Genomic DNA, 16,764 nt, shown 5'->3' on the forward strand with positions numbered 1-16,764 from the left:
TAAATGACAAAACTGATTCCTGATAAACAGCATTTGACAGTAGAAAAAGCCATATTACTCTCTGACAAATATGCTATAAAATTAATCATGTGATTAACAGGTGGGGTCCATATCTGCTGAAATGACAACTGTTGCCTAAAATTGAGGAAAAAAAAACTTCGCAATCCCTTGCTGTAGTTTGAGACACACTGGCCTGCAGTAGACTGGCTACAGTTCCTGAATAGCTCTCCAAAACTGAATAGGTACCATGGAGGGAAAGGGATCTGCCCAAGGAGCCAATTGACGTAACCTGGTCCACTGAAACCGAGGAATAGCATCTGCAATATCATTTTTTACACCTGGGATATGTTGAGCTTTTATTTGTACATTAAACTTAATGTTAGAGTCTGCAGAACTAATATCCGGACTAATGTAATAATTCTCTTGTTTTTTTTAGGATTTGTGATTAATAATGTAGACCAAAGATAAATTGTCAATACCGTAAATCTGGAAATTTTTACGTCGATTTATTTTTGCGAATTTGGGTCAAAAAGCTACGAAAGCCCAGAAGGCTCATTCGAGATTCAAGATTCGAAATACGAGATTCGAAATTCGAGATTCAAAATTCGAGTTTCGAAATTCAAGATCCAAACTAACCAATCAAAAGCGGGTTCAACTTTTGATTACTTCCCTTTGTTACGTTTTTATTGTCAAGAAATCGTTTAATATATTTATAACAAATGTATCATTTGCTAAAATGATAATGCAAGAAAAAATGTTTTATGTATTAAAACGAAATAAAATTAAAATTTGGATTACATTTTGAAAAATACATATATAATTTTATTTTTCTAATTTAACAAAATAGTAAATACGTATATATGGAATATTATATGGTCTTATCGTTGACTTTCGGAACAAGTAGGTCAACTAATTTTATTTCATCAGATCGTTGCTGATTGAGAATGTTGCCTTTGATTATAATTAGATATGAAATGTTATGAGTCGTATCTACACTGCACAATAATTTAAGGGTATATATTTCATTACAATTATAAAGGGTACACTTGTGCAGTGAGACTTGACTGCTGAATCAAACTGTAGCGTTATATAAGGTTTGATAAGAGTATATTTTAGTCTTTGGTCATAAAGCTATGGTTAGAGACTAAAATATAACACCATAACGCTATATAGTTCTGCATCTAATTTAGACTCATCTACTATTTGATATAAGATAAAATAAATGCCGCATTTATTCTAATTCATATTGCCAAGCTGTATTGTAGATATAATTTTTAATTAATTCAAGAAATCAAAGCCTTAGATGAAGATAAGTAATTGAATTCTTAATTTTTATGTATTTCCTCTATCAGGAAAACGAACACGATTTTTTTTTATCAATACTACGTCGTCTTTCATGTTTCAAGTCTTTCAGTGTGTTTGGAAAAATAGGCAGGCGGGGTGGGTAGGGGTGGAGTTATTGTTAATCTTTAGACACTTGACACGTATTCATAACATTATTTATATGTCATCAACCCCGTAAACAAAGTAGACAATACAAAAAATATATATATTTCTGATATATGTATTCTATTTAATATTTAAGAAGCCATAATATAAATTGAAGTATATCTTGCTGATCAAAAATCCAATGATTATTTAAATTTCCTTCTAATATATATAACACTCTTTCTTGCATTGTAATTTAATTGAATGGCCTATTTGTTATTTATATATTAAACGATTTCTTGATAGTAAAATCATAATAAAGGGAAGTAATCAAATCTTGAACCCGCTTTTGATTGGTTAATCTGGATCTTGAATCTCGAAACTTGAATTTCGAATCTCGTATTTCGAACCTCGAATCTCGAATGAGCCTTTTGATTGGTTAATCTGGATCTTGAATCTCGAAACTCGAATTTCGAATCTCGAATTTTGAATCTCGTATTTCGAATCTTGAATCTCGAATGAGCCTTCTGGGCTTTCGTAAAAAGCTGTTGATTAATTTTTACGCTTCAAATTTTTGCGAATTGTCACTGGTGTTAAAAATAAAAAATCACTGAAGATTTTCATATTAGGTTATTTTTCAAACAATATGCCCAGTTAGAATACCACCAATATACTCGCAACGTGGCAAGAAATTGCGATATCGCTCCTAAACAATTTTTATAAAAATACAGAAGGATTTGCACTGAAAATAATTTCTAAATCAATTACATGTATAACAAACATTTTAGAGGTTGTGTATGCCTTTTAACCTAAAGTATAATCCAAATGAAGAAAAAATATAACTAATTTTCTCAACGTTTGCTTTTTTTCTCACCTGAAATTTACACGCCGCGTTTACATTTGGAACTTTCTAGAAAATGCACTGAGTTTGAGTTATCGCCCGTGTTTATAGACGGTTAGATAAAATGACAGTTCTCTCTTTATTGGCAAATTAATTGATGAAAATAATTAAAAAGGGACATACCGCCTCAGTGCTTGTCAAATCATCGGACGATATTGCATATAATGAGGGCAATTTACACGCACGGGTAATTAACTCAATTGTAGTCATATAGTAGACTAGTGTAAACAGGTTTCTTTCACAAAAATGACCAGTGCTTACCGACGCCTATTCACCGAGTTAAAAAAGTAAGAAGGACCCCAGCTTTCAGGAAAAAAAATCTTTACACGTTGATTTATTTTTAAGAAAAATATTTTTGCGAAAAATTTATCTACAGTAAAAATTTCCAGATTTACGGTATGAAGAAGGAGTCTTTTTGTTCCTTAAACTTTCAGCCTAAATCATAACCCCTAATACAATAGGTACAATTTCTTAGAAAGTGATATCCCTGCAGCATTCCTCAGGTCAGCCATCAGGCCAATGCAGACAACACCAATGTTTACCGAACACCACATCGCAACCATAAGAACTTGAACTATCTGAATAAAATTGGAGCGAATCATCTTCCTGCCATACAAGACTAGGAAATTGTGTCCTACCATTAAAATCAGTAAGATTGATTGATTGTATATTGTTTAACGTCCCTCTCGAGAATTTTTCACTAATATGGACACGTCACCGTATGCCGGTGAAGGGCTTCAAAATGTTGACCTTTTCTCGGCACTCTGGGCCATTGAGCAGTGAGGGATCTTTATCGTGCCAATGCCTGCCGCTGACACGGGTCCTCGGTTTTTAAGGTCTCATCGGAAGGACCCGCAACTTTCACTTCAAAGTGCCGAGCGCATGGCGAAGGAACAGTTGCTACCAATTTTAAATCGACTTAGGTCAGTCGCGGCCGAGATTCGAACTTACGATCTCCCGAGCGCTCTACCGACTGAGCTACCGTGAACGGTAAAATTAGTAAGAAATTGAACCCACATTAACAAGTCTAACTTAATTTCTGCAGTAATTCTTATAAAATGAAAAGATTTTTTTACTCCTGCCATTTAACCATAAAGTCTTGTACAAAATGCCCTACCAGCTGGCAGTGCCTTAACCACAAATGCAAGCGCTCTTGCCAATGACTGCATTTCTTTCAAAGTAACCTTTTTTGAACATTCCATTTATTTTTGCCAATAACTCCCTAACTGTTTCATTTGGAACAAAACTAGTTCTGGAAATAGTATCTATGCCTAAACCTAGAAAACTCAAACGAGTAGAAGGTCCCTCTATTTTCTCAAAAGCTAACGGAATGCCTAATTCTAAACATAACCCTTCAAACTGTCTCATTAAATATATACACTGAGATGAATTGGCTCTTCCTACAAACAAAAAATCATCTTAATAGTGAATAACACTTTTTAATTTAGATCTCTGAGAGAATTCCCAGTGAAGGAAGGTAGAAACCTTCTCAAATAGAGAACACAACAAGGAACAACCCATAGGTAAGCACTTGTCAATGTATGCATATATATATATATATATATATATATATATATATATATATATATATATATATATATATATATATATATATATATATATATATATATATATGCATATATATGCAGCAGAGTGTTTTAAAGCCTAATAAACAAAAATCCTGTGGACAAACTGGTAACAGACGAAATGCACTGGAAATGTCCATTTTTACTAATAGGGCACCCTCACCCTTACTCGCAATTAAAGAAACAGCATCATCAAAAGTGGAATAACTGACAGAACCTAAATTGGGGTCTATGTAGTCATTAACACTGTCATATGTTGGATATGACAAATTTGTTATCATTCGCCAACCACCTTGTTTTTTGGGAACTAAATCTATTGGATTACATCACATCGCAAATTGGATATTTAGGGAAATAAAAATGGATCCATTATTCTCCCTAACTTAACTTCCTTATCAATTTTTTCCTGTATTTGAAAGCTGTACTGAATTGCAGATTTCATGTTTTTAAACTCCACCCTCCTCCTATTCAAAAGTCAAGGAAAAGCAAACTTGAAACCTAAGGATAAACAATGAGCATCTTGAACATTTGGTTAAGTAGATAACAATTGATTCAGATTTTCAGAATTGATAGGTGAGTGACCCCGTTCCATAAATTCTGACAATTATGTGACAGAATTGGACTGTGACTGGCCCTTTGAATACTAGTACTGGAACAGCTGGTTCCTGGAATGGAAATGTGCACGATTATTGAAATTGGTCTGTGATGAAGACTGTTCTGGCATAGCAGTTTAATTAGCCTTGAAACATTTCACTAAAGGATGAAAAGAATTACATTTAAGACAACTATGCACATAATTGCAATTCGACTTGTTGCAAATGCCCTGATAATTATAATTGTAGCATTTGTTGCAGGGCTGCGCAGACTGCTGGCGTGATAAAGGGTTAGTAGGAGCAGTCTACGATTGCATATAGACCAATAGACCATCCACAGCTCTGCATTAACAGAAGCCCAACTCAAAGAGGAGTTGTAAGATTTTTAAGCCTAAACTGAATATAATAATCTAACCAGTTGCCTTTGATTTTTTCAGCTACCCTCTGTATCAATGCCGTATATCTAAACAATGAGCTTGCTTAGGATGGATGTTTGACTATAAATAAACTGATGCAAAAATTGCAAAAGCATCTAACCATTGTGATAAGTTTAAATTGTTTTGATATTTATGCTTAGGCTTCACCTAAAATACACCATCTTCAAACACAAGGTGGTTTTGTTGTGTTGAGGTCGGATCATGAAAGAGAAGGGTACCAACATTTATGAATTGATTTTTGTAATTTTTTCCCTTCACTTTCTGAGGCAAATGCGCTGCTAGGGGTGATGCTTCATTCAAATTAAGGAATCGAAAGGAATGTTCTAGAAGACATGCGCATTCAACAAATATCAGGAATTTTTTTAGCACCGAGCCCGATGAATTATTAACGTAATGACTAGGAGTTATCGATCTCAGCATATGTAAAAAAAAAAAATAACCAGGTTTATCCATATTTGATAAACCCCAATGTCTTTTTTCTCAAACTCGCCATTAAAATCAGACTAAAACTGTAAGAGAAGTACTGTTTTAAGGGAATTTCACAGAAATTTCTATTTTCAGTAACTTTGGCAAGACCGTTCATCGAAATCAAAAACATGATGCACTAAATTATGAATCTTTGTATAATCTGCTTGTTTGCCAAGCTATGAAATCAGACCAAAACTGTAGAAGTAGCATTTGAAAAGTTGTTTTACATTGAAAATTAAAAAAAATGTATTGAATTTATGCACTTATCCCATAACGTACTATAAAGAGAGAATAATATCAAAATTTTATCATCTTATTGAACTTTATAGTTTCCTTGTACATATCCGATACTTTTCTGAAATTTCCTCTTCTCGCCTATATTTTCAATATATTAGTGCAAAATTTAGTAGTGTGTAACCCATCTCATTCGAAATGACATTTTTCAGCATATCACTTTATTTCATATCTTATGTTGATATGATGATACTCCAACAATTGGTTTTACCAACTTTGTCTGATGGTGAGTTGAACATTTTTCTTGTTTCTTTTTGTTTTCTTTTCGTATCTGAACTAAATCAAACTTAGTCATGATCGGTAAAAATTTCAAACTATATGCTTACTAAATGTTGAATACTGTATAAGTAGAAATTTTAGCGAGATGCAAATTTAGCGATTTGTCCTTAAAAATTGGTATTTTATTTTAAGCACTTCGATGTAAACAGGAATTCATTACATTTTGGTTGAAATTGGCCCAGTGGTTCTTAAAAAGATGAAAATGTGAAAAAAGTTTATGTTTGCTATGACCGTGCTTTAACGTAATATTTCCTTTAAGCATTTTGTTTCATATCAAAGCACTTTTCTGTCAATGGATAAAACATGTGAACGAAACAGACTGCACATCACTGGAACACTGTGTATTTAATACATTTAATGAGACCACAGGAGATTGTACTGGTATGGGTAACCAGTGTGAGAGGGGATGGATGGGGCCGGGGTGCCAGTATGGTGAGATATAGGCACATGAATTAAAATAAAGTTGAATCGAAGAGGGAAAATTTTGTTTTAAATTTTTAATTGTACACACTGTATATTTAAGTAGTAAGAATAAAAATAAACAAACAATATTTCCACTCGACAGTTAATCTTGCAATCAACGATATCAACATCGATCCAATGTTTGATGGGAACTGGACAAATTTCCATTCCATCGTTGATGCTACAGTTAATCTGAATGGAGTTTTTGCAGTGTCCGCTATCAATATATTCTGTTATTTAACTGGTAAAGTAAAAAACAATAGTTTTTTTCGTGAGATGTTTAATTGTAATAAAATGATACTTTTGAAATAAAAGTATTTGCACTTGATCTTTTCAGATATCGAAATACACGTGATAATTCATGACCACGAAGGCAATGTTTGTCATAATAACTCTCATTTTACTGGGTCTCCAACTGTTTTTCTCGACAAAATGACAATGACTGATAAATTATTAATCAAATTTACCTCTTACACTAAAATCAGTGAAATTGAAGTTTTTGGAGGTAAGAATTCAAACCTTATACAGGCCTTTTTTTCAATATTTGATTTGTTTTCTTTTTTCATAAGTAGATTGATAAATATAAGATGAAAGATAAAATGTGAAACAAAATACTTAAAATGTACTGAAAATGAAAACTTTCACTTTTTTGTTGTTTTGTTTTGTTTTTTGTTTTGTTTTAATATGTTTTTTGAATGTGTAATTATTTTGGGACATCAATCAGCGCATAGCCATTTTTGTAAAAATAATAAAAATGTATTTAGTTTTGAATGAAAAAAGAATGAATAATAAGTAATGAATGATTTATAAGAAACATGCTTAAGATCTTACATACGAAGATGATTTGGAAACTTTTCAAATAAGAAAGAACCAGTGGCGAGGAGATTTAAACATGTACAAATATTGAAAATACATACCGATTTAAAGATTCCTTCAAAACAAAGTGTTACCAAACAATAATTTATTTGTATTATAGGAAAAAATGTAGCGTTTTCAAAAGAAACAGAACAGTCAAGTACTTACAGAGAAAAAGGAGTATTTCTTACCTCAGATAAAGCTGTGGATGGTTGGAATAGCAATTATGAATTCTCCAAGATTTCTTGTACCCATACAGTGCCTTACAAATCAAATCCATATTGGAAAGTGAATCTAGGAGATTTTTATGCTGTGATGTCTATATTGATAAGTAACAGGGACGATTCTAACAGTAAGAGTAAACAGTAAACTTTTTGGTAAAATACTTCGTCAAACATATCTTGATATTATCTTGATGCTGAAATTGTATGTTAACATTTTTTCAAAAACAAGCCATCGATCGAAAGGCGTCGTCTCAAGTATTTATTGTTGATTATCAAAAAGAAATCTCAATTACGAAAATTCTCATTTTCATAATGCTGCTATATTTTGTGCTACTTTCACAATGCAATTCAATTTTATTGACAGGAAGACGCATTGATGGATTCACCCTGTATGGCAAAACAAGAGATGGAACCGAAAATCTTATCTACAACGACACAAATAAATCCTCTTCTGGAAGGAAAGAAATTTTAATTGACTCTTCTTACATGCTATGGGAACAAGTATCTCAAATCATAATTAAAGGGGAACACATAAGCTCAGAGAAAATACTGACTTTATGCGAAGTCTTTGTCTTTGGTAAGTCAGCCAGGTCGGTTTGCATCCAGTTGGAAAGGTCCACCGTTACTTTACTCAGGGGAATAGTTTTAGAAAACAATATCAGTTTAAAAATAAAAAGGTTTATTACAGAATATACAGAATATACATAGACAGAACAATGAATTCTGGATTATCTCACTATCCTGCAAGAAATTAACTTTTCTCTCGAATAATTTTGTTGAAAATATCATTAATAAAAATTGTATTTTTTATTATTTTATGTTAAGCATGCATTCCAGTCAAAACAACCTCAGCCTATTGCTTGGGTTTCTGTCCGAAGAACTGCCATCCAGAGGAGACTTGTCTGAATGAGAATTTCACGTGCTCGCAGTGTATTCCTGGATGGACTGGTCCTTACTGTGATCAACGTAAGTTAGAAGATATATAAGCAATAAATTAGTCCACTTTTTCTGTGTTATGTGTTCATCATTGTTATTCGTTCAATTATGTATTTTAACTAAATATGCACATATTCATGTATTTCAATAACTTTTCCCTACCCCTCAAATTAACATAAGATGACAGGTGTTAAATGAAGCGATTGAAGTATGGCTCTTGGCTCATCTAAGCCCATGGTTCAAGCGAGATTTCCTGATCAAAAAGTACCTGGCGTCGGTCTGTAGCATGTAAACTTTTCATATTTTGACTTTTCTCAAGAACCACCGGGCTAATTTCAACTAAAAGTACAAAAAGTATGCATGGGTGAAAAGAATTTTAGATTTTAAAAGGTTCAGTGTCCCGCCCTCTCTCAAACAGAGATAATTAAGATTTCGTGAAAATTTGATTGTATCTTTAAAATGTCTTTTTCTCAAGAACCACTGGACACGAAAAGATGAAATTTACATACTCTAGATTCAAGTTTGTTCTTAAAATCAAATGTCAACGAGGCAGTCAGTTTATAAACATAACCATATAGATCTCAAAGGTGTTGGAACCGGGGGACTACTTTTTTTCCAAATATATACTTAGTATAGACATTGAACATTGCTTCGTAGGTTCATGCAGCCCCTTTCCACAGACTTGTAGCGGTATAGGTTAAAATTGGGGAAAGAGGTGGTGTCTGGAAAAAATTTTGGTACTGAAGTTCGAACCTACCCCCCCCCCCCCACCACCACCACCACCACCACGAAATAGGATTTTCGTGTTTGGAAAATGGACATTTCCCTTTTTCTTTCTTTGCTTGTCAGGTTTTTTTGAAGGTATAAAAAATTTTTACATTTAGCCCCCCACTTTCAATTTGCTTCCGACGCCAATGGATCTTGTGTTCATGAAACACGCTATCACTGGCACCTTATGCTATTTATTTCAAACATAACCTCTACCTAAAATTGATTAAATTTGCTCTTCAGGGTTTTGAAAAATAAAACTGAAGTAATTGATATGTATTTAATTTACATTCTTCAAAGTCATTCAATGTAACAAATTACATTTGTAAAAATCAATGTACATGTAATTGTAATTGCTAGTCATTGGCATTGTTATCAATGCATTTAAAGTACTTAAGGAGGTTCGATCCTGAGCACATTTTGGTCTGGACTTTTTCTAACATTCTGCTGTTCTAACATTAAATCTAAATTCTACAATACAAATTAAACTATATTTGAACAATGAAAAAAAAAACACGATTAAATTCAATTTAAGTAGGATTAATCCCCAGGAACTATATTTTGTGGCGGAAGGGTTTTTTTTAGAAGAAAATGAAATATTTCTTCTTTTTTTATTATAAATTTAATGTTCTCAAAAGGTTATGAAATTGGCTTTAACAATAGTTGAGTAGATGAATATGATAAATCATGAAAGAATATGGCATAAAGGAGGACCTGTCTGGAAATATGACGTCATTAATTTGGTACATTTCTAAGTTTAATGCAGAAAAACTGCAGAATGACTCATTTCTGTGCTTAATTTCCTTTAGAAAATAGTGCCTGCCACCGTCGCCCACTTTAATGTTTGGATATATTATGTAATTGCCATGAAAAATCACATATCTCAAAATCTTTCCGGGCGACGGTGGCAGAGTATGTTTTCTTGAAGAAATTTCCACTGAAAATTGGTGTCTTCTGCAACTTTTTAAGAAAATACGGGAAAATGCACAAGTTAATGACGTAACAATTAGCACTAAGGAGGTCATATGAGAAAAACGACTTGTATTTTCTTACTTCAGGGAATTCCTATGATTAAGAAAGAATGAATTTTTATTTCTTATATCACTTTCATATTTTAGAAAAATATCAGGCTTAATTTATATTGATACTGTACCTTCTTCTTTTAGACTTTAAAATAATTTTTTGCTTATTAAATTTTTTAGACATTTGAAACTTTTTCTTAGTCACTATTTTAAAGTGTCTTTTTTAAAGAGACTTATAGTTTGTTTTGTTCCATGCTTTATTTGGATAAAAATATCGGAGGGAAAACGTCGAAGATGTAATTTTTGACAAAGGCACAAATTTCAGTGCAAAAAGGTCATATTAAATGTAATGTACGTAGCGCCAAAAGAAGCAAATTGACCCCTATAATTTGATTTGATTTTTAATTAAGCTATGTGTGTAGAAACTTATAGACTATAAATATCAGGAGCAAATCTCGTTAATTACAATTCGAAGTACACTATTATGTAATTGATCACAACCCTGCATTACTACATCTAAAACACCTTCATGTTAACAGTTGAATAACCAATCATTGTTGAATCTTCTTTATAGCCATAAAATGTGCAAAACCAGTTTTAAGTGACAGATTACATGTAACAGACGACAAACAATCATACGTTTATGGAGAGGAGATACAATTCCTGTGTGAGATTGGCTTCCGCCTCCTTGGGACCACTCGTGCTACGTGTGGGAATGGAAACAGCTTTAATCTCACAGTCCTGCCTGTCTGTGAAAGTACACTTTTTTTTATAAATGAAAAGCTGATTTTAGCTCACCTGAGCCGAAGTCTCATGCAAGTGAGCTTTTCTGATGCTTTGTCCGTTGTCTGTTGTCGTCGTTGGTGTCGTTGTCGTTGTTGTAAACTTTTCACATTTTCATCTTCTTCTCAAGAACCAATAGGCTAATTTCACTTACTACAAAGTATTCTTGGGTAAAGGGGATTCAAGTTTATTCAAATGAAGGGCCACGCCTACTTCCAAGGGGAGATAATTATGAATTTGTGACAAATTAATGGCATATTTAAAAAATCTTTTTCTCAAGAACCATTGAGACAGGAAAGATGAAACTCGTGTTGAATCATCCTCAGGTAGTGTAGATTCTAGTTTGTTCAAATCAGGTAGTGGACATTGTACATTCAGGTTTGTTCAAATCATGACCCCCGGGGGTAGAAAATGGTCGGTCAAAGTTTTACGTAGGAATATATACGAAAAATATTTTAAAAATCTTCTTCTCAAGAACCATTGGGACAGGAAAGATGAAACTCATGTTGAATTATTCTCAGGTAGTGTAGATTTTAGTTTGTTCAAATCATGACCGCCGTGGGGTAGGGTGGGGCCACAATGGTCGATCAAAGTTTTACATAGGAATATATAGGAAAAAAACTTTTGAAATCTTCTTCTCAAGAACCATTGGGACAGGAAAGATGAGACTCATGTTGAATCATCCTCAGGTAGTGTAGATTCAAGTTTGTTTAAATCATGACCTCCAGGAGTAGGGTGGGGCCACAATGGTCGATCAAAGTTTTACATAGGAATATATAGGGTGAACTTTAAAATTCTTCTTTTCAAGAACCATTGGGACAGAAAAGATGAGACTCATGTTGAATCATCCTCAGGTAGTGTACATTCAAATTTTTTAAATCATGACCCCCAGGGATAGGGTGGCGCCACAATGACCGATCAAAGTTTTACTTAGGAATATATAGGGAAATCTGTAAAAAATTCTTCTCAAGTACTGCAAGCCATGATTAGTGATATTTATATGGAAACATCCTCGGGTAGTGCAGATTCTAGTTTGTTCAAATCATAATCCCCGGGGATAGGGTGGAAACAATGGGGAGTCAAATTCAAATTATTACAAAGTTATATATACAAAATGTTTTAAAAAATCTATAAAAATCTTTTTCTCAAGAACTTTCTCAAGAAGTAAAATGCAGTATTGGAGTATGGAGGCATTCTAAAGTACTATTAGAATTCAAGCCCACTCCCCCACCCCCTCATTAAACTTTTCAATTCTGATCTGATTTGTGCTTTTTCCTGGCCTTTGTGTTCAAGTGAGCGATGTGGCCCCTGGGCCTCTTGTTTTTACAAAGTTCCTTTTAAGAATACAGACTGCAGACATGATGCTAACATTTCGGTTTTTTTAGAATTACTCATCCATGCCTTGATGAATGTATCTATCTATCTACCTAGAAAGCACTAAAATATCGACACTGTACGTTCTTAATGTCATATATATTAAATGTACTGTAGCGCCAAAAGAAGTACACTCTTATGTTATCGAACCCAATCCTGTATTACTACATAAATAATACCATCATGTTAACAGTTGAATAAACAATCATTGTTGAATATTCTTTATAGCCATAAAATGTGCAAAACCAGTTTTAAGTGACAGATTACATGTAACAGACGACAAACAATTATACGTTTATGGAGAGGAGATACAATTCCTGTGTGAGATTGGCTTCCGCCTCCTTGGGACCACTCGTGCTATATGTGGAAATGGAAACAGCTTTAATCTCACAGTCCTGCCTGTCTGTAAAAGTATATATTTTTTTTTATAAATGAAAAGCTGATTTTTTTTTTACAAAGTTCCGCTTAAGAATACAGACTGCAGACATGATGCTAACATTTCGGTTTTTTAAAATTACTCTTCCATGCCTTGATAATTGTATCTATCTACCTAGAAAGTACTAAAATATTGACACTGTATATCCTTACTGTCGGATCTACAAAGCAGATACAATGTCACGGATGGAAATTTATTTAAAGCACTCAAAAGTGCCACTTTACAAGAGTACACACACGAGACCGGAAGTATTTCATAGCTATTTTGACTTCTGTCTATAGTATTGGTTATGTACTTTCAAATTAAATATATACAAAGTTGTAAATACATGAATTGGTAGTTGAGTAGCAGTGCTAGTTCCTTTTACACGAATATTAAAAATTGATATTTGTTACAGTAAAAAAATGTCTGAGATCCGATCTTTCTTCTGATCATCTACTTGTTGTACCTGATAAATTTGAATATCCCTATAACACCTCTGTCAGCTTCGAATGTGAAGAGGGGCATTTCATAAAGGGATCAAAATCAGCAACATGTAGTCTAAACACATTTGTGTTTCCATTTGACCATCCATCTTGTGAAGGTAACAAAGCATTGGCATTTTCTGCATTTTCAATCATTTTTATTTCATTTGATTATATAAAAAGAAAAGTGGATTGTTAAACAATATATTCATAGTTTGTTGATTTCTTTAAGTCTGGACTTTTGTGTTCTTTTTCTTGTGTCATGTTCTCCAGCTATTACGTGCAGAAGACCGTATAAAGTGCCTGAACATATGTCTCTCAAGCCTGATAAACCCCTCTATGCCTTTAACGAATCAATAAATTTGGGATGTGCCAATGGTTTCTATCTTTTAAAATCCTTGACGTTGACATGCCATCTTCCAGACACATTTACCCAAAAGATACCGAATTGTCATGGTAAGTAATAAATATCAACATTCTTTTTCAAGCACCGCATTGGTAATTATTATCTAGAACGATATTTTCATTTGCAAGAAATAATATACATTTATTAATTTACTTTTTCAAAAGCTTGAAGCAATTAGTTTTCTTTGAACAGCAATCAGTTGTCCAACACCATATCTTAGTGAAAACTTAGAGATAACAAGTTTGAAGCAATCATACAGTTACCAAGACGTCATACACTTCCGTTGTAAGAACGGCTTGAGGTTGCATGGAATCAACAAAGCTGTGTGCGGAGAAAGCAACAAATTCAGTTTTACTGTGTTACCTACATGCGAACGTAAGGAAAATCAATGTATTTAGTTATTCACAAAGTGGAACCATTTCATGTGTTGGGCATTGTTGTTATTCTGTTACTTAAAGTTTAATGTCCGACATAATAAGTATCAGATTGGGGATATGCAAACACAATATCAGACAACTAGGTAGACAAACAATCCTTTCTATATTCAATGAATCATCTCTGAACAAAAGTTTATTTAAGATATTAAACTTCAATAGCTTCCTAATTATTCTGGCATCAAACATTTGTGCAAACCTTCACAGTCTTTTTTTCATCAATAATACTTTTAAATTTATTCATATATTATGCAGATTTGAACGACCATTTAACTGTCTTCATAACACTCGGAACGTCACTTGGAGGAATATGCATTTTCTTCCTACTATTTTCCATTGGGCTGATACTTTACATGAGGTATGCTATCAAATCAACTGAATTTTAAGCAGAATGAAAACTAACTTGTGCCCATGTATTGTATAGAATATCCTGTTCTTCTCAGTAGAAGAGAAAAGAAGTTAAAATATTCAAAATCCCACAATGCCACCAAACAATCCTACCATTATACCGATAGTCAACAGTACCAGCAAATAAATACAGTTGGAGAAATAGAATCAGTCTACACCAGTAAGTGAATACTACAAATATTACAAATAAGTAAGAAAAATGCTCGAAAAAATTAAGAAAGTGCAATTCTGACTATTACATTCATTTCAGACATTGTAGACACGCCTGTATACTTTAACCTGAGAGAGATGAGAGAAGAATCAGTATGAGAAAAATATCACCAATACATCCTTCATCTTTTAGCAAATCTTGATATTATTTTTGTCTCCTACTTACTATGTGCATTTAATGATTGATCGATTGATTGTATATTGTTTAACGTCCTTCTCGAGATTGTTCACTCATATGGAGACGCCACTACTTTTCGCGATGGAGAGCTGCAATTTTTGTCCTATACTCGGCACTCAGAGCCATAGAGCAGGGAGGGACCTTTCTCTTGCCAGCACATACTGCGACACGGGACCTCGGTTTATACGGTCTCATCCAAAGGACCGGTCTCCACGTCACACAATGGGATTCGAACCCACGACGTAAGGATCAATTCCTTACTTTGCGACTCTAGATCAGACTCTCTAACCACTGCGCCACGCGGGCGACTGTGCATTAAATGAAACACAAATATGAGGCGCGATTTTGGATTTATTTCCATTTAGTTCTATCAATTTTCTGAATGTGATATCATCTTTTTGAATAGATGCTATCATTTAATCGAATATGTGAAACCAATTTTTTGAATCGGTGATATCACCTATTTATTATGAATTGGTGATATAACTAATTAAAACGAGTGATATCATTTTCTTTAAGACAATCTAGGTTGAATGCAAAGTAAAGGATAAAATTTTAAATAGCTTTCAAAGAACATTTTCATTTTCTTAATTTAGCATTGATTCAAAAATGAAGATTTTGAATTCGATACTCTAAAACAAACTCTTTGAAAAAAGATTTTAAAAGATTCTCTACACTAGTTAAAGTAAATTTGAGCATCATACTCTACTATTTTGGCTTTGCTTTAAACAAATAAACTGAAAATTTGCTTTAAGATCTCATCTCCTTTCTTGCAACACTGAGAACACTGTTCATATGTTTCATGTTCACCAAAGGTTCCTTAGAAGATATGGAAAGAAATTACCGTCTTTTTATCTTGCTTTTCTTCTTACTCTACCTACTTTTTTGCAGCCCAGAGGACCGAGCTGCTCTATTCATATAAGTTTAAGTTTTAATGTATGAGATTGATGTGGGAAAAGTTATTCAGAATCAAATGTTAACTATATATTAATAGAATATACATATGAATGTCATTTCCCTTTGTAAATTACGAGATACACGATATATTTACTTCCTTACATCTTTATCAATATATATGTTTTAATACTAATGTATGAAATTGGTTATCATTTACCATAAAAAACGACAGATCCTCTTTTTAGAACATTAAATTTTACTTATCGCAGAAAAACGTTTTCACAATTTGTGTTTTATATTTATTGAGCCAAATATATTTTTGATGATATGTCTGTGTCTGATTCTATTTCGTATCTTATACAGCTAACAATTGCTTGAGAAATTAAGTTTAAAACGTTACCGTTTTTGTTCGATTTTCATCCGACTAGAAGTTTTCCGTAAATCTTCTCGACTATAGTCGTCATCATTCAGAACATGTCTGATCACGCAAATCGAAACAGTTTGATTACCAAGACTTATTTTCGTTGTTTTTATTTACTTCCCGGACGACAATTGATGGTACATCAATGTGTTCTTGTTACACATTAATTGTCGTCCGGGAAGTAAATAAAAACAACTAAAATAAGTCTTGTTACAAGTTTATCTTTTAAAAAAGATAGGTCAGCTAGCGCCGTACACTAGCAATTTTTGAATAAAGAAAGGAAGATTCGTGATCAACTAATTTATTTTGCTGAATTTTTTAATGATTAACGAGGCTAGAGTCTGATAGTTAGAGTTTAGTGAAGTGTATTTTGTAGAATTAAAATCATATATAAGTGTGGAAATGCAAATGTATCAATCCCTTATCGTGTTTTGACAACAAACTTTGAAAAAAAAAAGATTTTTTATGAGGTTGACGTATTATCCAGGAAGGTTGCATAA

General features: G+C 33.1%; 1 protein-coding gene across 1 annotated transcript; it reads left to right on the forward strand.

The window, feature by feature from the left end:
* Window positions 1-6,797: 6,797 nt before the first annotated feature.
* On the forward strand, window positions 6,798-14,718 carry LOC134258668 (P-selectin-like; the record flags this gene model as incomplete). Its single annotated transcript, XM_062741212.1, has 9 exons — window positions 6,798-6,953; window positions 7,425-7,655; window positions 7,892-8,104; window positions 8,353-8,493; window positions 10,828-10,960; window positions 13,543-13,766; window positions 13,909-14,091; window positions 14,406-14,508; window positions 14,594-14,718. Coding segments are annotated over exons 1-9 (1,426 nt in total), but the record flags the coding sequence as incomplete, so codon positions are not given.
* Between the last annotated feature and the right edge of the window lie 2,046 nt (window positions 14,719-16,764).

Source organism: Saccostrea cucullata, unplaced genomic scaffold, assembly GCF_032062105.1.
Source record: "Saccostrea cucullata isolate Sc308-1 unplaced genomic scaffold, CSIRO_AGI_Scuc_v1 ctg12746, whole genome shotgun sequence".
NCBI classification, from domain to species: Eukaryota; Metazoa; Mollusca; class Bivalvia; order Ostreida; family Ostreidae; genus Saccostrea; species Saccostrea cuccullata.